At 40.2% G+C, this 24408-nt stretch overlaps 1 protein-coding gene across 3 annotated transcripts in view; it reads right to left on the reverse strand.

The window, feature by feature from the left end:
- The window catches only part of LOC104689424 (SAM domain-containing protein SAMSN-1), an 82562-nt gene that overhangs the window by 7781 nt on the left and 50373 nt on the right, over positions 1 to 24408 (reverse strand). For all 3 annotated transcript variants that reach the window (XM_010399531.4, XM_019285968.3, XM_010399532.4), the window contains 6 exons: positions 9895 to 9966; positions 9154 to 9309; positions 7053 to 7173; positions 5503 to 5654; positions 3180 to 3386; positions 2012 to 2162 (listed from right to left, as the gene is read on the reverse strand). In XM_010399531.4, the coding sequence (XP_010397833.1) occupies positions 2012 to 2162; positions 3180 to 3386; positions 5503 to 5654; positions 7053 to 7173; positions 9154 to 9309; positions 9895 to 9966 (859 nt within the window). The remainder of the gene's footprint in view (positions 1 to 2011; positions 2163 to 3179; positions 3387 to 5502; positions 5655 to 7052; positions 7174 to 9153; positions 9310 to 9894; positions 9967 to 24408) is intronic.

Genomic DNA, 24408 nt, shown 5'->3' on the forward strand with positions numbered 1-24408 from the left:
TGACGCCCTGTCTTTCGTTATAACAACTTAACAGATAGCTTCTATCCATTTTGGTCTTTAGTATCCTCCTTTCTAGAACAGGTTGTTCAATTCTGCCCCTACCAGTCATGTGACAAATGCTCTGATCCTTTTGCAACCAGACAAGGCAAGGATTCAAGAATCAAACTAGGACAGTATTTACTCATGGCTTACCTTAAAGTATACACGAGTCTTACAAAACTCAGCTAGACTTAAATGAATGCTTATAGCTGGTATGACACAAAAAGATGTTGTGGTTCTGGTCACTGTGAGCATTCATAAATTCTGGGAAAATTATTTGATTGAATTTGAGTACTGGAAAGATTTGCTCTACCTATCTAAAGGGCATGTGAAACAAATATTCATTTCATCTCTTGAAATAAGGCTACAGTGCCATCACTGATTTTGAAGCATGGACCACTTTATAAGATTTAATGTTATTATTCCCAGAACTGTTACAAGATTTTGAACTATTAGACTACCATGCAGATAACATCAGGGACACTGTTTTGCCTGGAGAAGTGACTTAATCGTATGCTGCCAGTGTAAGGAGAACCTGATTTGGATAATAAAGGTAAATTTATTCATTTTCAGTGTATGGGACATGTAAGGACCTTGTTAGGTTTGGTCCTTGCACAGGTGTATGTAGAATATTAAGTGTTAAGACACCTTCAGAAGAAAGGTTCAGTACTGAAAGCTGCTTGCCCTGCTTTTTGTTACCCAGCAAATATAAACAGCAAACCATATTCTCACCACTACAGAATAGTTTGGCTCTCGTGTGGTCTGTTAGAAACCACTGTGTTCCAGTCTGGCTTTCACACTCGTGCACAAGTGCAATCTTGCATTTTTATTTTCTGTATTTCTGGTTTTAAATATTTCAACATTCACAATAAAGGGTGCAGAAAGCACAGCAAGGCTGGTTTCCACAAAAAACACACTATACTCAGTATATACATTTTCAGAAGACTTCCAGGTTGATCGCTGCAATAAAACTCCTGCAAAATGTAACCCTTTTTTTTCTGGATTCACTCTTTCAATCGCTGCTTCTACGTAGACAGCCCTTCAAGAGTTCTTTTCAAACCTGTCATCTCACAAAGCTATAGACCAGAAAGAACTTCTGAATCTGGAGGGCAAAGAAAACCTTTCTAGTGCCACTCCAGCATGTTTGCAAGAGCCCTACCTTCCCCTGGAAGCTGAATAAGAACAGGAACAACTGAATGTACAAATGGGGCCCAAAAAAGGCCCAAACATTCAGCAAAAAACCTGAAAGCTGCCTACATACTGAGGAGATAATAAGTGGATGCCTGACAAAAATTGGTATTAAAATATCTCAGGAAGACATTGTTTTTGCTTCTCTCTCTTTCCTATCCTTCTCAACAGGAAGCACACATCTGATGACATGACTGCTCTGCATAGGGGGAGTATGCACAAATGTTGATGAAGACAAAACACCTCCTGTTTTAGCCGAATGTCTAATTAAGTAGATGCTTAGCTGTAGTTTCTACAGAATTGACATCAATTATTTAAAAGTCGAAGTCAGACTGGAAATACCATTAAAATACCATGAGAAAATGTTTTTTTCTGTTCTGTATCCTAGCTTTTCCACTCCCCACGAAAGGAACAAGTAAAGAAAACAAAATGGTGATCAATATACGTGCATATACACATCCTGTATGTTCAGCTTTTGGAAGCTCACCAGAAACACAAGTTAGATTAATTTTGAGAGAAGAATGCAAACCAGCTACAAGTGTGTATATATATATATATATGTATATATATATTTTTTTTTTTTTACAACACTTTCCTACCAAAAAAGCTAATTTGGATAAGGATTTAAGTGTGGGATGAAGTGAGGGGAGAAAAAAATTTGTAATTATCTGCAGAATGTTGTGTAAAAAATTAAAGAAAATTCTTTACTGGAGCTGTTTGAAATAAGCTCTGTTTTGGTTGAAATATTAGTGCATATGACTTTTAACAAAGCTTAAACACTTACTGTCACAGTCCTGGAGATTTTCAATTGCTGATAACAATCTTGCCCTGTCATCTGGGTTCGAAATATTTAATTCAATCAGGTGGCTTTCCTGTAGATCCTTTAAGTCCTCTAGAGTTTCATAGCCATTTAGCAAGAGGGTTGATGCATACTCCTACAAAAAGAAACAAGCAAATTCTCTCATGGAAACAAGCACTATGTTTACTGGAGGAAAAGGCACAATTTCACTTTTACTTTCTGGCCAGGATGAAATGGGCTCCGTTCTCCAGTCCAATTGACTCACCTTTGGCAGAGATGGAGAGCAAGAGGGGACAGAGGCAGACACGCCTGGGAGTCCTCCTGGCCATGCCAGCACCTGTGCCTGAACTCCATAGCACAGTCCAGCAGCAAACAGGACCAGGGCAGAGCTCTATCAGAAATTATTTAATCTGCTGAGTGTCTGGACTTTTGTGGGTCACTCCATGAGTGTCTCCCATGCTGAACCCAGGAGGGCCTCTGAGGAAAGGAGTGCTCTGCCCTTTGCACAGGAGGAGCCCCTCGATACAAGCAAGGGGAGAAGCTGAGGGAGCCCTTAGCCCTGCTGTGTCACACATGGTCCCCTTGAGCTGTGTGTCGAGTCAGTACAAACCTCTGTGCATGCTCCAGGGAATGGAATGTTTGCATCAGCAGCAAAGCAATTACCCTTATTAAAAATGTTACTTGTAAATCATGACCTCATTACACTTTGACACTCAGTCAAGATCTAGGGTTGCAGAGAGGGAGAAAGGCACAACCTGAGCACAGTGCAAAAACACTATTGCTCCCTAAAGATCACAAGAAATTAAGAGCACAAATTCTCAATTTTGACACTGGAGTCAGACTTCAGCCTTGTCCCTGAAGTGTGGCCAGAGCCACACATCTCCTATGCTTAGGGACACGGATGCAGTCAGGCTGACCTGACAAGTCACCAGTGTCCCTCTGAGTGGAGTCTCCTAGCTCAGCCACATGATAAGGTAAAATGCAGTTCTATAAGCCACTCACATCAGATAAAAGACAGACACGAGGTTGCTTTGCTTTGCTGACATCAAAACTGCTGAAACCTTCCTTTCTCCTCCTGCCTGTAAATGACATTCAAACCCGAGCGCACAGAAAGGGAACGTTTCAAGTAGAGCTGGGAAATGCGTTGGCTGACCTGCAGGTGGACACATTCCAGGAGCTCTTGCAATGTTTTAGGCTTGGTCCTTTTGCTTCTTCTGTGTGGGTTTATCTTTCTGGGTGCAGCTTCTTCTTCCAAGATAATATCCACGTAAATGAACTTGAAATTTCCTACTTTGTTGTTCAGCATGCCTGTCCATATGCCCATGGGAGTTTTGCAGATGATATCTATGATGTCTCCTTTCTAGAACAATAAAAAAAGCACACCACTTCTTGTAAGTCTGGTTTGTCATATGTAGCTTTTCCTCTATGGACCAAAACCAGCACTAATCAGTGAGAAGTAACTTCTTTTACTTACCTAGATTTAGTGCCTCTACTTTTATAAAATCCCAGGAAATAATTACAGAAAATGGAGCTATTTCTTATCTCTAAACCTTTGCAAAGGAGAGGTGAGCATAAGCAGCCCCTCTCACTATTTTTGTGCTCCACTTGGTCCCTGAAAAGGGATATGGTTTCATCAGCAATTAACTTTTGTCATGGCCAGTGGGCATAGATTTGGCAAAAAGCAAGGGATTACTGTAAGGTTATTTTCAAAATACGTGCCAAAGCGTTTACAGAATAATCTTATTATCTAGCCTCTCAAGGGTTGTCAAAAACAGATAGCTGATCTATGTGAAAGGTGGACTCTTACCCATTTTACAGTAAAAAGCACTGGCTACATTTCTCAAAGGTAATAACGAACATTAACTCCCTTAACAAATATGAGTGCTAAAAAGGGTGACAACACAGCTGCTTCAAGAGGGCTTTTTGGTAAAAGTGTTCACAGCCACACTGTGGGAACCAAGGTCTCAGCTCAGCAAAACAATCATTCTGAGTAATTCTCATAGTAAAAAGGCTCTTACAAAGTCATACACCCTACACAACTTGCTCCCAGGACCTCAAAAATGAGCCCTCTCTTCTTGGCACATACACAGAAAGATGTTGAAAGCCTTTAAAGAGTTATCCAACAAATGCCTACTTAATTTGGGATTCTGTTACAGTTAGAAATCAAACTCAGTTTGTTAAGATGTGTTCACAGCTCCAAGACTTAGATCTTTTCTGGTCTGGTCAAGGAATAGCAAGTCAAGTAGTCACCCTAGTTTTGGTACAAACCCAAGTACAAAATTGACTGTGAGCTGGTGACCCGGTTTAGTCAGAATATGGGGCTCAGAGCTGTGAGCACATTTGAAATGGAAACTAAAAAACATTTGTTTAAAGCTCTGTAAGCACATGTTATTCTACAAACTCATTCAGGCTCAGGAGCTTCAGATGTGGATACAGATCAGGATTAGGCAGTGGCTCTAAGCCAAGCTGAAGATACACTTTGAATTCAGACTCAGGGTACTGAAATTTTGTGTGATAAATATGGGGGAATTCAACCCTAAGTACTAGTTTATAATTCCGAAATACACTACCCTGGGGACTAAAACAGAAACTTACATGAGCCAGCAGATATTTGCCATTTCATGACCAGTTAAATAGTTGAAACAGTTAAACTGTATTAAAAGAAATGCCCTAGATGTGGGTGGAAGTGGAGGGCAAGTGCTGAAGACTGCAAGTACCAGCAGAACAACAGCTCTCATGTACGCCAGAGAGGAGGGGAGCAAGTCTGTGTGAGATACAGGTGAGGATTTGGCAAAAAGAAGAAGCTGGGAAGAAGAAAGGAGTCTGAAGTGTGAATATAATCTGGATATGAAGGTACTTAAAAAGAGGGAAAAGAAGTCCAGATTACAGACATGAATAGTCTGAAGGGCTGGGCTTTTTTTAGTAATGTTTAGCTGGGCCCCTGTTTGTTGCTCGTCTTCCTCACTCACACAGCCCAGACACCCCTGCCATGTCTGGGCTGAAGAAAGTTCACAGTTCAAAGGGAGGCTTAAAGAAAAGTTTAATGGAAAAGCAAGCTGTTTATATTAAATGCAATGGGTGCCACTGAGCTTTGGATATAGCCTAACTGTGACTTAGAAAGCTGGGGAGACAACTTCACATCCCATGAGACTTTACTCTTTCTTGCTACAGACCTTGTATGTGGGAAGCAACATACAAGGTTGCTTCTGAGGAAAGCTGGGGTATGTAGATAGATACTATGAAGAGGTTCCTACCTGGAATCTTTGCCTTAAAAAGCCTTTAGCAGCACTTGGCTTTGCAGTCTTGTGTGAACTAAGTCCTTACAGAAGCATTGTGAAACCAGATCGGCCTTACTTTTAGAGTGTTCCACATGCTTAAGCAGTTAAAAATTCATTATTAAATGTATTATTTACATGTAAAAAATGGTCCCTCTGGCATTGTTAGTGGGAAAGAAGGAATTCTGGTGGTTGTCTTACCTTGATTTTCAGTGAGTCAGTGTCATAAGGACTCGGTGTGAAGTCGGTGTGGACTTTGGCTCTGCCGCAGAAGGGCCCGTTGTAGGGGACCTCATCGTCAAAGCGGAGGCTGTCCCTGTTGCTCGTGCCATCAGAGCAGCTGGTCACCCCACCTGGGAGAGAGGCAGCTTGAGAGACCCCTGCACCAAATGCCCAGACATGCAACTCTGCACAGCAGCCAAGAGGAAAGTGTTCAAAACCACAGAATCAGAGACAGAGCATATTCTGTGTGGGTTTGACACGTCCCAGGATAACTACATTCAATAAAAATCATGCTATAAGAGACAGAAGAAAATGGGTAGGACATCTTTCATTAATATCTTCCCTACAGTAATCTTTTTCTGGTGATGATGCTAATAGACTACACATTTTACTTACAGACTTTTTGAAATATTACCTCTGCAGATTAATAAAATGTACCCTAAAAGTGCAATTTAGGGAATTAATTCTGCTGAACTTCTCCTGTTTATTCAGAGAAATGAAAACAAGTGTTGTAGAAGTTATTTTATTTCATTCCAGAGCTAGCTGAAACATCAAAGGAACCTGCATTGCAGAGGGAAATTTTAATCTTATCAACATTTCTGCCTGTCATTTTATCCAAGTTGAGCAATAAAATATCAGCAGAGTAATTCAAGCAAATTTGAGCAAGCTCTGCAATATCCCATCCAAATATGTTTTTAGATAAGAGCAGCAGTGTGTTGGAAGTAAACTCCCATATACGATTTTCACAAATCACGTCACAGAAAATGATCATAAAAATGGTTTTGTTTGAGGTGATTGCTTAAGTGCACAGTTCCATCTCAGGGCCAGATTAACTCTAAGTGCAAATGGTCTGGACTGCAGCTCCAGTCTGCACTCAGGGCTCGGGTGGTGCCTGCAAGGTGGCACAGCAGTGTCACCAGGGATAGCTGTGGCCTGCCACCCAGCAGATGTCCACAGCAGAGCAACACAGAGAGAGGTGGAGGCACATTTCTCATCAGAGACTCCTCTGCCCTCCGGCTGAGACCACCCTGATGGGGGAGGGTTTTCAGTGGGTTTCTGGTGGGCTGTGTCTCTCTGCATCATGTCCCAAAGCTGCCAGGTCAGACCCACATCCCCCACCATCTCAGAGAGACTTTGTCTGCCTCACATCTCCAGGGCAAAGGATGAACTCACAGCCAGTCCACCAGGAGAGGATGCTTGAGTGGCTGCACACAGTGATTGCAAACCCAGCACTATAGCAGTGATAACCCCACAAAAATTTATGGCATATATACCAGCAATATCCCCTATAATTTATGTTATTTTTTTTCTTCAGTTAGTATTTCCACTCTTAAAAACACTCAAGTTATTTCTGGAGAGATGTATATCTACCTTAGCTGCTACCCATTTAACCAAATTACACTTTCGTCTGCCAGAACGAAGAGCTCTCTACCATCACATTTTTGATCACCAGCTCTGATTCCACAGACATAAGCAATAACTATATTGATCCAGTGACTCAATAAGAAGTATAGGTGTCTTGTACTTACTAGATGAGCTCTGGCCACTGTTCAGACTATAGAGACTTTCCAAAGAGTCACTGGTTTTCAGGGAGACCTTCTCAGTGTGCGTTCCACCACCAGGATCACTGTCATCTTTTCCCTCTTCATTCTTTAACACAAAAATAAAATGTTAACCCAAGAAACATATTTTAGAGAAATATTTTTTGTTTGTTTGTTTTAAAGCATCACTGGAGATTATCTCATCATTGCACTTTATTAAGAACTACTTTGTGAGAGAAAGCATTTTAAAAGTTGATGCCTGCTACTAACCATACCCAACAATCACCCCCAAGTATTTTATGATCTTGGAGAAATTCCCTGTCTTGTTTCTGTCCCACTCACTTCATCCCATCCTTGTTCAAACAGATAAACTAGTAAGACTGCAATACACCATGGCAGCTGAAAGCTTATAACAGGAAATTAGTAGGCAGCCTGGTAAGATTTTGTCTGCTTGTCTCAGAGAAGGAAATATAAAGCTCATTTCTGAAAGCAGGTGGTGAAGAGCTGGCTGACACAGCTGTGTTTTACACTGAACTTCTGAAGATGGTGGTTACTTGGTGGCAGGCTGGGGACAGCATGCACACATGTAGGGCACTGGTGTGTTCTAGCAGCGTGCTCACCACGCTATCCAACATACACCCTGGCCTCAAAATCCAGTGCATTTCAGAATTAACAGGTGCATGTTTCTCTCACAAAGTCTAATGGTGTATGAAATTGGCCCCTTGAGTTTATACCAATAAATCACACCTCAGGAATCACAGCCTATTCAAAACAATAAGATCCATATTTCAGTCACATTTAAGTTAGAGACGATGTAACAAATGAAATAGGGATGATCTTTTAAAGGGAGGGATTTTTCAACAGAATTCATCATGTTGCCAGTGGGTGTGATATCCTGATGCACCTGAAACTTCCTTCAGCACATTGTATTTGGGGAAAAATTAATTATTCACCAGTTAGATGATGAAGTGAAGCAAAGATAACAGTGCTTGCATGAAGCAGAGACCCACTTGGGTACACATCAGGCAGAGCACTGAAATGAAGAACTATACTGGTTTTCAACAAGAACTGTGCTTGTTACACCAGCCAGCAGCATAACCCACTGATTAATCAGGAGGCTGCTATTGATTGTCATCAACTCCTGCAGGAATGAAGATCATGCTACATGTGTGTCCAACCAGATAATCCATTGAATTTCTGTCATGGGAATTGTGGCTTTAAATGTGCAGAAAGTAAATATAAAAATATAACAAACATAAAGTTCATTGATTGCATTTTAGAGAAAAAAAAAAAAAGCAAACTAAACTAATGAAATAGGGATCCTTGTCTTGGACCTCCAAAAACTATTTAAGGGTATCCTGTGAAACATTATTTTCTACTTGTGAGGTTCCTCATTTATGTTCCTTACTTACTTGATATTGACACATGTGGGATAGGATGCAGACTAGCTAGATTTTTTTAGGATTGTTAAGTGTGGCAAGTTTTTTCCTTATGTTTTTAAAATTTGGAACTTACACAATGTACTGAGAAAACAGGGTTTGCAGTATGTGCAAGATTATGGTTTTTTTATGTTTAATAAAGATGGTTTCACTAAGATTAGATAAGGTAGAAGGAGATAAGGCATATGAGTTGGAATTATCTAGGATGCTGCCTGACCTTTACAAAATGGACTTCAGAAATAATTCTTGAATTGGAAGATAAATTCTTCTAATGAAGCTTTTTGTAAACTGAGTATCAGATTGATGATGAGGTTCAACCGATACTCCCTTGTGTCCGCATGAGGAGGTTTTTTTTTTATGCTCATACACACATGCTCATACAAATGTTCCTTGAGGAAAAAGCAAAATTAAATGATGTAGAACTCCTGTGACTCTCTTGGGCCCTTACTACGTGATTTGTGTGTACACTAAAATGCACATGAAGGAACAGGTACGTACCAAAAGCTGGCTTAATTCAGTATGTGTTGTTACCCTGGTTATATGGTTTGTCACAACTGAGGACAGTTGAAACATGAATAGAAAAAAATGCACATAACATGTTTACTTCACATGTGTTTTCAACAAACGCGAGGCTCTTAGGCTGTATTTACCATCTCCTCAGAGAGTGCCTTGATGTATTTTTTACCCATCTTTTTCTTCATGGTAAGTGAAATGGCTCTCATCTTCTTACTCAAACTTCCTCCATTGTTTGCTGCTTTGGTTGGTACTGCTTCCCCAATGTCACTTATTGTCTCCAGCTCAGATACCTGTTTTGAAAGCAAAAAGTAACCAATAACTCGCCACAAAAATAAAATGCAGATATTGAAACAGGAATTACAGGGAAATATTAAGGACACTAACACAGTTAGCATGACAAAATTCAGTCACGGCCATTTGCCTTGGAAATTGTGTACCTAAACAGGTTGGCAGCACAGTACTCTATGTGTGAATGACAGAAAGAAAATATATTTTATGGTAGGAAATGTTGTTACCCATTATTAATTGTCCCTAATGCAAATTAGAATTGAGGCAATTTTTGCAGAGGTCTTGAAAACAAAAGTGAGACATCTGTGGGTTACTTGTAAAGTGCTGGTTACTTAGGGCATGCACCAAATTGAAGTGCACTTCTTTGTGGTTTTTTTTATAAATTGTTTCTAATTTTCACATCAAAGTGCCAAACTTTAGGTGTGAATCTCTTCTTCATTTTGGCAAGGCCTCAATCACTCAGACAGATCCAGGTACACAAGCAAAGTTCTCAGCATTGTAACATTTACACAATAGCTTCCCAGTGCTTTTGCATAACTGTCATGGGAAAGTGAACAGCAGAAATTTAAACTTTGTGTTCTACACACCTCAGCTGAATCATCTGTCTTTGATATTGAGTGATGCCTGAAACGGTCGAAGCTTCCAAAGCTGCTCGTGCGCTGTAAAAGAAGAGAAGACAAACCTTGACTCACTGGTGGTGTTTTGCTTTGTTCTAAGAATTAAAACTGTCAAGCCACCTGTTGGTGTCAAAATCCCTCCCGTATCAGTGGTCCATGAACAGCTACATCCAGCTAGAAACAAACTAAGAGATGACTGTAGGGCAAAAGAAATGGTGACTGCACAACCAGAAGTAGAAAAATGAGTAAGAGAAACAATATTGCTTCAAATACTAACTAGGCAATGGATATGATTATGAGTTCTTCTACATCTGTTTCACATCACTTATGTTATAGGTATGTAAATAGCCATGCATTATTTGCAGGTAAGAAAGACTGTTGTTTATGAGTTTCGAGGAAAAGGTATTTTCATAAATATGATACAAGCGATAGACTTGGGTTCGGTGGTGTAAATTGTGGCAATTTGTACAATGTACTTTTTCAGCTGGGGAGGCAATTTATGGTTCTTTACCATCAGGAACCAGCAAGGACTGCTGAGGATTATGAATACATCTAGTCCAAAATGCACACAGAGGGAGTAAGTAACAGAATAATCAGGCAGGCCTCATGCTTTTCTTCCCAATTTTCCAATTAGAAAGTCTGATTTTTAAACATAAATGGGTACAATTTTCCGCTGTGCCATAGCTTTATTTTGCATAACAAAGCTGCATCACCTGAGCTGTGCATTAAGAGACAGTGAATGGATGGCTCTGACTTCCTTCTAGTTTTTACTCTTTCTGCATGTGGTTAAATAACATGGGAAGCAGGGAAGTGGCACAGCAGATTTTGACGAGTGAGGTCATACAGAAATAGCATGCCCAGGCAGAGCTGCCTGACACTGCACTGCCATGGTGGCAAAATGAATAAAATTGGCATTGATGACAAGTCAGGAGTCTCTTTAAGTGTGGCGCTAATAACAGCCAGAATTTGGACATCTATCCACTCTACAGCATCTTCAAGAGCTTGTTTTTATGTCTTCCCCAATACTCACAGCTAAATCCAGAATGACTTGGGGTTTTTTAAGTATTTCCCTCTTCTATCCTAAATGAAAGTCTTTAATGCAGTATGAGAGTTCTTGAGCAGGGTTCACTATTATATATGAGGCAATATAATCTCAGACTATTTTTGAGTATTCAAAATCCCCTCTGGAGGAAAAAAGCACTGAACTAAAATAGCAAACCACAAAATAAATACATTCTGTCTAATTTAATAAGTAATTTCAGGCTATCTGGGCTACAGCTTTCCCTGTACTTATTCATCCTTTTACCTTGCCTATGTGATTTCAGCCAAACTAGTTCCTTGTTCCATTGATTTCTTCCCCCACCCCCAGCCACATGAGTCATCTTTTCATCTCCCCCAGGTTTCTAAAGCACCCACTGTGCACTCTTCACCTGGCATGTCCAGCTCCCTCCTTTTGCTGTCCATCCAGGAATTTCACAAGCCTCAAAAGGCCTGTGAGCTCCCAGCTTTCCAATCTTCTCCACCAGGCAAGAATTGTCATGAGGCAGCCTCAGAAGGAACAGAGGTAGATCATCCTTTGGGCAACAAAAGAGGAGCAAAGGACTGTTTTGGGAGCCAGTCCCTTTGCCTGCCTTCACACTGCAGGCACACTTAATGGACCTGCTTCCAGAGAAGTTAAGGAGAAATTCCTCTTTGATATATTTCCCTGTTTTCCCAAACTTATTTATTAAGCAACTCTGCCACCTCTCCCAAAAAATGAATGTGGACATAGCAGTGGGAGAGGCCTGAGGACAGTCAGATGAAAGAGGAAAGTGTACCCATATTTTTGCTCTCTATTCTAAGCAGTGTAGCTTAAAAGAAAAATAACATCCTTTTTCTTTTTCTTTTTTTTTTTCCCTCCTATATTTCTGGGCATATCTAACCTGAAAAATATTTCCAGCCAAAGGTTATTTGAAGAAACTGACCCAGATTTGTGAATATTTTTGGATAACTAGAGTGACATTTACTATTCACTGAAGGAAGAGGAAAAAAAAAGACAAAAATCACACAGCTTTCCTCTTAATTGTTTGTAAAATCTCTGTTGGCTAAATATTGTGGTTTATTGGTTTGTTTTTACATTGTGAAATTGAAAATTACAATCTGAATTGTACACTTAATTTTATCTAAAATTCCCATCAAGAACTTTGCTATTAAGTAGATGAAGAGCATCCTGTGACAAGGGGTTAGCTCAATAGTATGATATAAAAACACAGCCCTGAGGATTATGGTTCTATTAGACAGGATTAACACCTTTCGCTAGCTTGTCAACCCAGCCAAATGTGCCCTGCAGCACAGAGCATGAGGGAGAAGAAGGGAGCCTGGGATTCACAGCAATATTTGGAAAGTATAAGATTGTCTCAGCAATCCCTAAACATACACTGACCTTTCTGTTGCATTCCATCACTTCAATATGTCTAGTAGGAATAAGTGTATATTAAAGTGCATATGTGCTGGAAATCGTTTAAAAGGAACAAGAGGGAAAACATTGTTTAGTGTTGGTCTTACCTATAAACAGCTTGAGCACAGGGAAATCAGTTATTCTTTTTTGACCCTCGAAACAACCTTATATCCTACATGAGCAGGAGCCTTGGGCTATTTTGTAGTGTACTTCAATGTTGCTTCATCCGTATTAAATATTAATAAGGGTTACAGGATGATTTCCACTGTTCTAGATAATGGTCTTGCTGCACTGGAGAGCACTGAATAGGGCTGCTTCAGCAGTTCTCTACTAACTTTTTCCATTAAGTAATCAATAGGCACCACCTTTTAAAAATGTATCCAACCCCATTATACTGATAACGAAAAGCAGATTTAGGAGCTCCTGGCTGCAAAGGGAATGGGACTATTACTTCCCATAGTGTCAGTCACTGCATTAGTGTCAGGGAACACCTACTTTGTGAAGATATGGACAGGCCTTATTTCCAGGTGAAGGGAAGCTTTTAAAGTAAATGCAAAGCTACTATAGGAAAATTCACTGTTGACTTTTGATAACAGGATTCAGCATCCTATAAAGTTAGGTGGTTTTTCTGGCTCAATTCATGCAAGAGCTACTCAGGGATATGTTAAGCAAATACGAATTTGCTCAGTAAAATCTAATGGAGGCATGGGCAGAGAGAGAAACAACTGTGTTTTCTCAGACATGGACTGATCAATTAATTTCTATAAATCAATGCATTGACTTCCATCTCTTCCCATTCAGTATTCCAAACTAACATAATAGAAAATATCAAAGATACATTTAAGTATTTGAAAACCTTCTTCCATTTTCTCCTATATCATTTATTCCCTGAAATTTAGGAACTTTAAATAATCCTTTTAAAGGGATAAGTGCTATGTAATTGTTGTTTATTTTAATTTGGACAGTCTGCAGTTGATTGTCTGGTTTGTTGGTAAATAGCCTATAATTTTCCCTAGAAAATAATATGCTATGTATGCAAATAGTAAGACAACAACAGGTTCTGCAATCCATGTCTTTCTGTTACAAAACATCCTTCCCTTGTAGGACATATCATAGGAGAAGTAAGTTCTTGTCCGTGAAAAATTAGTCAGAGCTTCCCTGTGTCTAAAGACAACCCTTGAGCCAAAACTGACTGCAGTTATCCTGCTAAATAATCATTATGGGAGATATTCATCCCATATTTTTCTTTGGACAATTCACACTGCTCAGCAATCTGGTTCCCTGCTGTCAGAAATTCCGGCCCATTATATTTTGCTTCAAGTCCTATTCAAAATATCTTTCAAGTCCTGCATGTTGCAAAGGCTTTGTACTGACCCTCTCACACAAGTAAATCTCTTCAAATTCCTCCATGCATTTTAATTTTTAGCTTCCATTCATCCTTAGACTACCCAGACCATGTAAGCTGTATAGGGGCAAACGTGGTCACTGGAAGTAATAAAAAGGGAACTCAGCATATTGCTCAATTTCCTTGACTGCCACAGACACTTGTCTTCTTCCCTGTTTTTTGAAAGCAGCCACAGCAGCTCTCAAAAGAACAGCCTGTTCTTGCTGCTCTGATTGATGGAGATAAGTGGAGATCAGGATTTGATTCATTTCTTCTATTCTCTGATGGTTCTACTCCCTTCAGAAGGAGGAGACCACTCTGAGAATGAAAGAGTTACCAAGTAGGGATGAGTATTTCCACTCTGCTATCTTATCTTCTTGCATAGATAATCAAAAGAATTGTCTCTTACTTTCCCAGATGGCAAGATAGCAATTTATAGCTTTTGGGATGTTCTGTGGAAAAGAAAAACCCTCAAACCAAACACCACCAAAAAAATCCTCACTTCTGTATGAAGAATGAGAATTTGCATAAAAGATTAAGTAGCTCTCTGAAGGGTAAAGGAAGCAATGAAAGAGAAGACATCATGACCTCTCTACTACAGGGAATTTTTCCTATTTACACATTAGTTACACATATAGAACTTCTGACCACTAACCAACACATTAATATAACTTTATAGCCCACATGAAACACGGCCTAAACCTTGCACTTCACCAGTCAAAAGCAATAAAAAAGATACAGCTTGTTCCTGATAACTCAAATAGATCAATCTACTGAAATGGCATTTTTAACTGGCTTAAAAACGACTCTATAAAAGACTGGTTGTTATTGTGGCCTGGTGTTCAGTAGCTGCATGGAGGTGGGGAAAGAAGGGAGCAAAGTGAACTTTGAACAGAACTGCTGCCATGAACACCCTAATTTTAACAGTGAAAAAGGACTGGAAAAGAAAAGCTGAATTAAAAAATGAGTTAATCATACCTAACACTCCTCCAGGTGAACAAACCACGCTCTCCAAAGTAAACACTAAGCAGCTGTTTTATCAGTTCCTCTATCTGGTACCAGCCTCGGTACCTACTGACACAAGGCACATAGTTCCCAATAACCCAGTCATGCTTGCCAGGGGCACCTTGCACTGGGCAGGTGCTGGGGCAGCTGAGATCAAGGGCAGAGCTGCTGCTCCTGCAGCTAAAAGAGGGTGGGATCTTTTGCAAGGTCTGTAAGTATTCCTCTGGAAGGGGGCAGCCATGTAGGACATCTGAGCAATGAGGCAATTTCGTCTGGCAAAAAATGGGCTGTGTTGATTAAACAACTTTGTGAGGGACTAAATAAGGAAGCAATTTAGGAAACGCCAGTCTTAACACTCGGAAAGTTTTGTGCAAGTGAGTGTTGCAAAATGTGCGAGGGGGGGAAGGGATCTGACTCCACTTTCTTTAAATGCACATTGACCCTGAATTTTGAGCACTGTCGTTCCTGCCCAGTTGCTGCAGAGCACTCTCAGTTCCCAGTGAGAAAAGTCACTCCAAGTGCTCTTCTGGCAGTCTGTCCAATTCTGGGAGTGTGCACACAGGTATTTGCAGTAATTATGTAATTAAGACTTTATTATTTATATGACATTTAATTAAAAGTGACTTTCAGTGGCACACAAAACCATGAAAAGAAAATGACTTTAAAAGAAGGTTAAGGATGTGTGACAAACTCAGAGGAGCTATGAAAATGACAGTTAAGGATTTGGCATGATGTGCACTTGCACCTCCCTGCTATCCTTTTTTTACCCTTCATTTACACATGGGCCGAAACACCGAGGGATGAGCCTTGAAATCCACCCTCCACAAAACCGTCTCTGCAGTAGAGGGGAGCGCTGCCTGAGTAAAGGCTGGTTAAACACTACGTAAGCATTGCAGGCTTTGATCTTTAATCTCTTAAATACCAACTTCTTTCCTCTCCTGAAACTTCCTCCTCTTCAAAACAGCTGAATTCACAGACGAATTCTCACATTTTAAAACCATATCACCTAGCAGCTTCAATTAAAGTCCTTTCCCTGCTTACTTATATAGCATGATTTTAATAATGCCGTGTGTTATCTAGGTCCTGACCTTGCAGGGTTTGGCTGGATTTCCTGTGTAAGAGAAATTACTCACAAGCATGTTTGTTTTAAGTGAAGACAAAAATACATATGCCCAAAGAGGAGCTGAGAAGAATTCAGCCCCAAGGGCTCCATTTTACCCCCACGCCTGTCCAGCACACCCACAGTGGGGCAACCAGCGTGCTCCGGCAGAGGAGGTGGGAATGTGGCTGTTCACTGGAAGGTGCTCCTTCGAATGACCTTCCAGGTGAAAACAAGATTGAAAAAATAACCTCTAAGTCACAGTCAAGTCTGACCGTCCCAAAAGCTTGTTTGTTTTTTTTTCTGAAGAGTAAGCAAACTTCAGAAAGCCCTTACACGAGTTTTACTGCCCTACTGCAGTCTTACCCTTGATAACACGTAATGACCAACAATAAGCTAATTCAAAGAAACTTGGGGGAGGGGGGCAGAAAGAGAGTTAGTTTTTATTACTTTTAAATGAGTGTTTGATACATCATCTTGGTTCCCCTGATTAATGTTCTCAGAAAACTCAGCCATTGGAGTTGTAATGTTTCTGCAAGCTTCCCTACAGCAAAGCCTAGCCATTAATTCAGTGGCATATGTCAGCTCAGCAGAGCAAGGTCACTCTTCTCTTTCAAGGGGAACCTTTTTAGAAATAATAAAACTGACAGAAAGTTCTTTTTTGCATGCTTTATGTCACCTGAGGTTGAGTGCTGCAGTTAATATCACAGAGCTTATAAACATTCCCATCTTCAGCAGCCTCCAAACCCACTGGGCTCTTAGAACCTCAACATTTTTTTTTTTTTAAGTAATGTAGTGACAGCTTTATGTGGGGCAGATATACAGTATGTAATCCTAAATGAGTAAAAAGTAAGTAAAAAATGAACAAATCTTTTCTTGGGCATTTTAGAGGAGAAATTTTGGAAGACGCTAAGGACTGCTGATACTGCAGGATGTTAGTGCTTAGAGAAAAAGATGTAGGATTAGGGACTTTATCTCCATGGATGCTTGCATCTTTGGATAAAGGGAGGAAATTTTAAAATGCACCAGTCCACCTCGTTTCCATTTCACTGCTAACTGATAGTGCAGGCTGGAAATCTGTATAGGCATGTGATGTAAAGAGAACACAAAGCTAATTGATCTATTTATGGAATGATTTTGAATTTGCAAGTAAGGATGTCCTAGTCATCTGTTATGATAACTAATTGCAACTGGAACTTATTTATCGGGGTACAAGTACTATGGAGCATGATAAACAAAATAACTAGTTGAGGAATAAGATCCAAACAATAGGCCATTTTTCCCCCTCATTATCTCCCTTCAGACATCCTGACTACACTTGATTAATGAATCCATAGTGAGATTAGCTGAAATTGCCTTAATGGAGATGCACTACAGTAGAGAAGCAAAATTCACTGCAGTATCTATCATCAGTCACTGTGAATTTGAGTGCTTCATCAGATCTATATGTCCATTTATTTAAATTATTTTTATCTTGGAAAACAAAGCAAAAAAAACCAACAAAGAAAATACTATGCTCATTAGGGTGGGTTAACTTTTGGCTCCTTTGAAATGTAGATCAGGGTCACCATTTTTTATCTTTCTCATGTCCTCCCTTGTCAAACAGCTGTGTTTCAACGTTGCCTTATTGTCATCCACAGGCCAACATTATCCTTATTGTCCAGTTGAAGAAAGCACATGTGGCACTTCATTGCAGCTTCTCAGGCTTCGAAAACTGCACATGCTTGCACAATTTATGCCTGGGAATCCTAAATATGCTCCTTGTAATTTTGAACTCATGAAATAAGTTCAGCAAGCTTTTGGTTTTGTATGGAAGCTGAAGGAAGGTTGCCAGCTCAGGGTTTCCTCAGGAATTGGGACTGCCTGAAAATCCTTCTTAGTTTACAAGTTATAATGTATTAAATTCCATGTTTGCTTTGTAGTGTAAGCCCTATAATTGCAATCCTAGGGAAAAAAAAAATCTAGGAATACGAAGATATCATCCTGATTCTGTTCAGGTCACTCCAGAAAAGGAATTAATACAATCAATAGCTCACTGGGGTACCAGTAAGGGCACATCAATTCCTTTCTCTCCATTTGATTATCTCTGTGGCATGAGTTGTTGTGATCATAGCTCAGTGGAAAACTACAGCTTCATTTCATGAAAAACAAATGTACCAGGTGCATGAAGTGTGTTTTCATTCTGACACATGAGAAAAGTGAGACTGCGCTTTTCCCGCCTTCCCTGCTCTCCCAACCTCCATGAAACCCACACGTAGCTGAGAGACACTCACCAGTGAGATGCTGCTACTGAGGCAGCGACAGCAGCGAGGGCTTTGAGGTGTTCTTTGAACCCCAGATTTAAGGACATTCTCCAAATCCTACTGAAATCAGCCCTATCACTGCAAAGGGGACTGTGCCAACTACAAGATTTTAAGCTTTCATGAAGGGGTAGGAAGATGTTGCCTCTTCCCATTCCTTCAGATACTGGCTAAAATCCCAAACACAAATACATTTTCGAACATTTTACTACAATTACCAGCATATATTAGTCAAGCAAATATAAACTCCGTTACAGAGACAGGAAGAAAATAATGTAAACATGCCAATAGCCAACATGAGAAGAGCCCTGCCATGTGCTTGTGCTAGAGCTGAATGCCTGCTCTACCATCATCAGTCATTTCATGCACTCTCTCCACAGCTTCTTGAGCTGCTCATCCATCAGTGAACGATGTCCCCTTTCCAGCTTTTTGAAGCGGTTTTTGAACCTAACATCTGATCTTGAAGAAGGAGGCAGGAAGACAGAAGAGTAAGAGAAAAACAGCACAACTGTGGCAAGTGAAACAGTTCAAGAGTGATAGAGCCAAGCATCCCCTTTGCACAGGTGGAGGCAGCAGAGAAGCCGCGTGAGCTCACTCAGCTGTCTCGGCCACTGTGTCGTCTCCTCTTCCCACATCTGCTTTTGGCTGTGCTGTCGCTAAGTGAAGCTGATTTCTTTATCTTATAGCTGCAGCCTGTCAGTGACACAGCTCCATCTCTGCCTCAAACGTAATGGTAGAGGGAGGACATGACACTGCACCATGTTTTCTGGTTGAGCAGAACTCCTCTAGTGTTTATCTTCTCCCTGAAGAAGCCACGAGGAACACTGCAGAAAAACCTAAAGCCAAGTACTCAAATATTCAGGGACTCATATCCCACTTTGTCCTTCAACATACCTGGAAGAACAGCAAACCTACCACACCTTCTAATGAGGTCAGCATAGACAAGTAGAGGAACTTTCACTTCTTACAGTTCTCAAGGAAGTGACCATTCAGCACGTCATGGAAATCAAGTACAGCAGTGTTAGGTTACATGGTTGTTCTTGAGAAGATGATAAAAGAGATGAAGACATAGAAGGGGAGGAAAAGGACTAAAACTCCACCCAGAAGACATAATGGTGCAAAACACCAGATCACTGGAGCTTCTTCCCAGAGAAAACTTGTCAGGTTCAGTGATGGGTGATGATTAGAGGTAGAAGACCCTTTGCTCTTGACATTCAGCTTTCCAGAAAGGGGCCAGAAGATGTTATGACTGGCAATTAAGCAGTCTGAAGACTTCATACAGGTGAAGTCATTATCCAGCTTTCTGTGTATCCACAGAATAAAGCAAAGAAAGTATGGAGAGGAAAAGTGGCAGGAAGGTGTATATTATAGTCAAAGAAGTAACTTCCCTGAAGCAGTTTCCAAACTTTTCCCTAGGCTGAAATTTCACCCTCAAGTTTAAGAAGAAGAAAAATAGTAAGAACATGCTCTTGGGTGAACTGTAAGTGGAATAAGATTTTTAAAAGCTACAAGGGTAAGAGTAAGCACAAATACAGAAGAGATTTCCCTTGGGAAAAAGGTGGTCATTCATCTTCCTGTGGAATAACAACAGACATACAACACACCTCTATCTGATTCATGAAACAAAGCCATTAGGATGGTTTAAAGGATATATGATTTGCTGAATATTCAGAGCATATGTAATCTGTAGCCTGGTGCCAAGCAGCAAATGTTGAGCAAAACCACTGACACTGCCAATTTGTGGAAGAGAGTATAACTGTTTCTAACAACTGGAGTAACTCTGCTGTCTTTGTTGCAGCCTTTCAGAAGAGAAAACTTAAGGGATACTGTGATTACAGAGACCCAGAAGACTTTTTTTCCCTTTTCAGGAGTGGGTATTCCCAGCAGGTTCTGCCCACACAGCAAGGGGCTGGTTCTTCCAGCTGAAGTGTTTGTAGCCACCCTGAAAGTGCTTATACAGCTGCCAAGGGACGACTTTGTAACAGCTTTTGTCTGAATTTATGCTGTGACACAGATTACTAGAAGAATATTGAAGTACGGGAAGGATGTAGGCCACATCCTCTGCCAGTCCTGCCCATACATAGTTACTGCTTTTTCCCAGCAGTGACAGATATCCTGACCAATGTTTACTTTGGGGTATTTTGGTTTTCCTAGAAACACAGTACTGAAGTAAGTCAACTGCTCTTAAACATCTCTTAAAGGATTAGGAGGCAACTAATGCTGATTTATGTCACCTTGGTAGTTGTGCTACGTTATTTATCAGAGAGCACAGTTATAAATACTGTAGCTGATAGTCTGGTTTCTAAAAATGGCTGGATAAGGTGGTTCAGGCATACTCCTTGAAATGCCCCTACTTGCTTAAGAAAACAAACAAAAACCTGGATTTGTTACTCTAAGCAAAATGAATATTGATGTGTAAATATTCCCTTCAGCAGATTGCTCTCACTTGTTTTAAAATATTCTGCTCTTAAGGAATTAAGCCTGGCTAGTGAAGGAAACCAAGACAGGGAAGAAACAAGAAATTAAATGAGTATTGTGCAAAGCTGATGAAAATGTAAAAGATGTTGTAATCAAGGGAACACACAAAATCCATCAGTACTGGAACAAGCCACAGATAAAATTTTTACTTTGAAACAAATGCTAGCCATGAGTTGTGTGAGCCCTCAATGAGACTGTGTCTTGATGTGAGCATCAAAATGGAGAGTCTGGTCATCTTGATCACCTCCTGCCAAGAGGCAGGTGAGAGATGGCTGTTATTTCCTCACAAACACTCTGAATCTTTACTTTCTCCTGAGAAAACAAAATTCCTCAAATTTCAAGACCATTCTGGAAGAGATATGTTAACATATATGTTAAGACACAACTTTCTGAAGGTGCTCTTGAAAAGAAAGAATAATTAGCTGATGATTGAGAAGCATGATGATAATGTAAATAAAGAAAACATAGCAGAAGTAAGAGGAGCAGTAACATGCTTGTAGAACCGCCCACTCACACAAGGAAAATAACCCAAGGTTCACTCTAACCTTGTTCCAGTATTTTATGAAGCCTAGGGGAGACAGGAAACACCTTCTGAAGTGACACCTGCAATCCCTCTTATCCCCATCTACACACACATGTTTTTTACAAGTATCATTATTTCTTCCTCTGAACATTCCCCTCCTCCCCCACCCCCATAAAGGCCCACAGGTATTTACACCATAAACCAGGTTCTTAAAAATACTTCCCAGATGTTGTCATCTGTTCCTGCTTATTTACCAGAGTTCAAATGGATTTTGACAAACAGTCTTTCTTCAAGAGGCAATGCAGTAAAGACCTTTAATGACAGAACTATGTGTCATCTTTGCCTATAAGCATAAATTTGCACAGCGGGCAGTACGGTGAAAACAGCTTATCATCAACTCATCACCTCTCATCATTGTTAGAATGAAATGCAAATGGAAACGAACATCACTTCAGTCATGGTCGTGAAAATTAGCATCTGTGACATTAGCAGTGGCTCATTTATTATGCACTCGAAATTTCAGGGGGAAAGAAAAGAATATAAAACTTCAAAACTCCACCAGTCTTTACCTTTGAAATAAAATTAAAACCTTCAGCTTTCCCCACTCAAGGATAAATCCTAGTTAATATTCATTAACACTGAGCAATCTCTTCACTGCAGATCTTGTCCTACAGAAGATCTAATTATGTCTCAAATTATTTTTGGTGTTTAGGTTTGCTGTGCCTATTTTCTATTTTCTTTTCTTTAATAAGTATTCCCCATTGGTGAGGCACGAGCCACCATCTGAGAAAAGTGCAGCGCCAAAAAACTTGCTTATAGCATCTGTCTGCATTACAGGCTCCAAACACTTAGGCAAGCGATAAACTTTACTCAGATAATCCCACTGAAATCGATGGGATCGCAGCTAATTTATTCATTTAAGTCAGAATCAGGATCAGGCCTTCTGTGAAGAGTATATAAAAAGGTGAAATTCTGGCCTCAAGTCTATGGCAAAAATGTGCATTGATTTCTGCAATGTCAGGGTTTCATTTCAAGCTTATAAAAATTACTGGTATGAAATTGTACTAGGGAATAAATTTGAATATTAAAATGTTTCTTCCCATTGGATTTTCCACTCTTTTCTCATAATCCTGAAAACAAATAATGGTTACCTAAGTAAGCAAATATTGATTTAATTAGAAGCTTGGACGTATTTTTGCCTAAACAAAATGCAGAGGCATTGACCCTGAATTGTCTTACACACCAGAAGTAAGCTGAGTTTAAAGCACCAAGTGCATTTGGAAGCAGAATAAGGAAACAAAAACGTCTCAAACCTTTAGCATAAACATAGATCAACTGTCATGTAGAATAATGACACAAGACTTTCTTCAGTCAAGCCAGAAAAAATGGCACAAAGTCGTCTTTGCTTCATGTTGAAGTAAAGCCAAGAATCATCAGGGAGTTCTCAAGTTTGCTGTGTCCGGAGGAATGGCAGAGAGACAGAAAGGAGTAGGTTCTGCCCAGCACATTACATCGTGTGAAGTGGGCAAGACAATGCAGGGATGTTTTACAGATTATTTGCACCTGGACAAATGTGTAAAACAGTGCAAAGTGGAACGCAGAATAGCTGTGAAGTGTTTGAATGGGATTTTATCTGTATGGTGCTGCCTGAAGAGTGTACCCAAGAGAAGACTAGAATCTGTATTATTTCTTAGAGTGTTTTCTCTTACCATTATTCTAAGTTGCTTCATTCCACTCCCCAGATGCAGTGACATCTCTAACATCATAAGGCTCAAAGAGGCTAAAATGCAGGTGATTTCAGGGCTCTTTCCTTCATCCTCCAAGTCAACTGCTCTCCTGCTCCCCAGCTTTCTGAGGGGTGGTGGGACAGACAGCACAAACCCATAGCTGAAACACATCTAGGACAAGCATCCTTGCCCCACTTGCTTTCCTGCTCTGCAGTGCTGCAGGAATGCAGGAGCCACACACTGTCCCTGCAGTGAGCCACTCCAGCCATCAGCGTGACCATGGACCTCAGGGCTTTGTGCAAGACCTACTTTGTCTGACCTCACCTGCCCACAAATAATTCCTCAGCCCTGAACAGCTACACCATGTGAACCAAGCCATGTCTCATCTGGCAGAAATGAAAGGAGGGCAGGTAAGGACTCCCTAAAGGAAGGGTTGGGAGATGCACATGTTCTGCTGTGATAGAAAGTCATTTAAGGTCCTGGATAGACAGGTTAGATTAGATAGGCTTGAAATAGAGAGCTTAGCCCTTCAATGTGTTGAATTTCTTCAGCATTAAGCAGGGTATTTTTAACCTTTAGGAGTTTTCCTTTATAATTCAGCTACCTGAGCTCCTCAGATGATATACAAAGTATAAAAGTACACTAGTGTGTACAGCTACAATGATAAACATTTATAAAGGATTAGAATCCTTCCAGTATCTCTTTTGAATGCATTTCTCTCTCATTTCTCTCCCAGTTTTCTCTGGGGTGACACCAGGTTTAGATGTCTTTTTGCCTAACAATGAATGTTTATTTCTATAAATGCATTCAGTAGTTATATGCATATCCATGAATACGCAAAAGCCACCAGACATTCAGAGAAGTTATTAGCAAGGCTGCAGCACTACTGAAATCTTGCTGCATGACACAAAACCCCTGCAACACTATTCTTTGATGGAATAGATGAACTTTTTCATAGTGTACACACAATAGATTTTTGTCTATGCAGCATCTAACACATCTGCAGAAGTCCCTTAAGCACCACAATAATAAACAAGGTAAATGCATTGCACACAGTGAACAGTGAGATCCTGAACCTGTATTACTCTTGCATTGGTCATTGAATTGCCCATTGCCATGAGGGGTTTTCTACACAAACAGCAAATTGACTTGACAAAGGCTTTAACACCAGCCTTGTGTGATATTCATTCATCTTTATCAAAAGGCATCAATTCATGCCAATATTCTTCACATTAGAAAGTAATAAAACCAAAAGGGTTAAAAAGAAAATACTGGTGAAACACTCTAATTAATACACAGAAATTTGTACAGTTGTGATAAAGACAAGTAGCCACCATGGTTAAGATTCAGCTACCAAAAAAGGTCTTTTTGGTGTCCTCTTTGAGGGTCTAAGGCTGCAAACCTAATCTTCATTTAAGATTAAAAACAGGCCTTATGGCTCTCGCACAGGCCTGTGTGGCTGTGTTGGAGACACTGGGATGTCTAAGTGGCCTAAAGGCAAGGTGAGGTAGCCCAAGACCTGCCCAGTGGC

Source organism: Corvus cornix, chromosome 1 (assembly GCF_000738735.6).
Source record: "Corvus cornix cornix isolate S_Up_H32 chromosome 1, ASM73873v5, whole genome shotgun sequence".
NCBI classification, from domain to species: domain Eukaryota; kingdom Metazoa; phylum Chordata; class Aves; order Passeriformes; family Corvidae; genus Corvus; species Corvus cornix.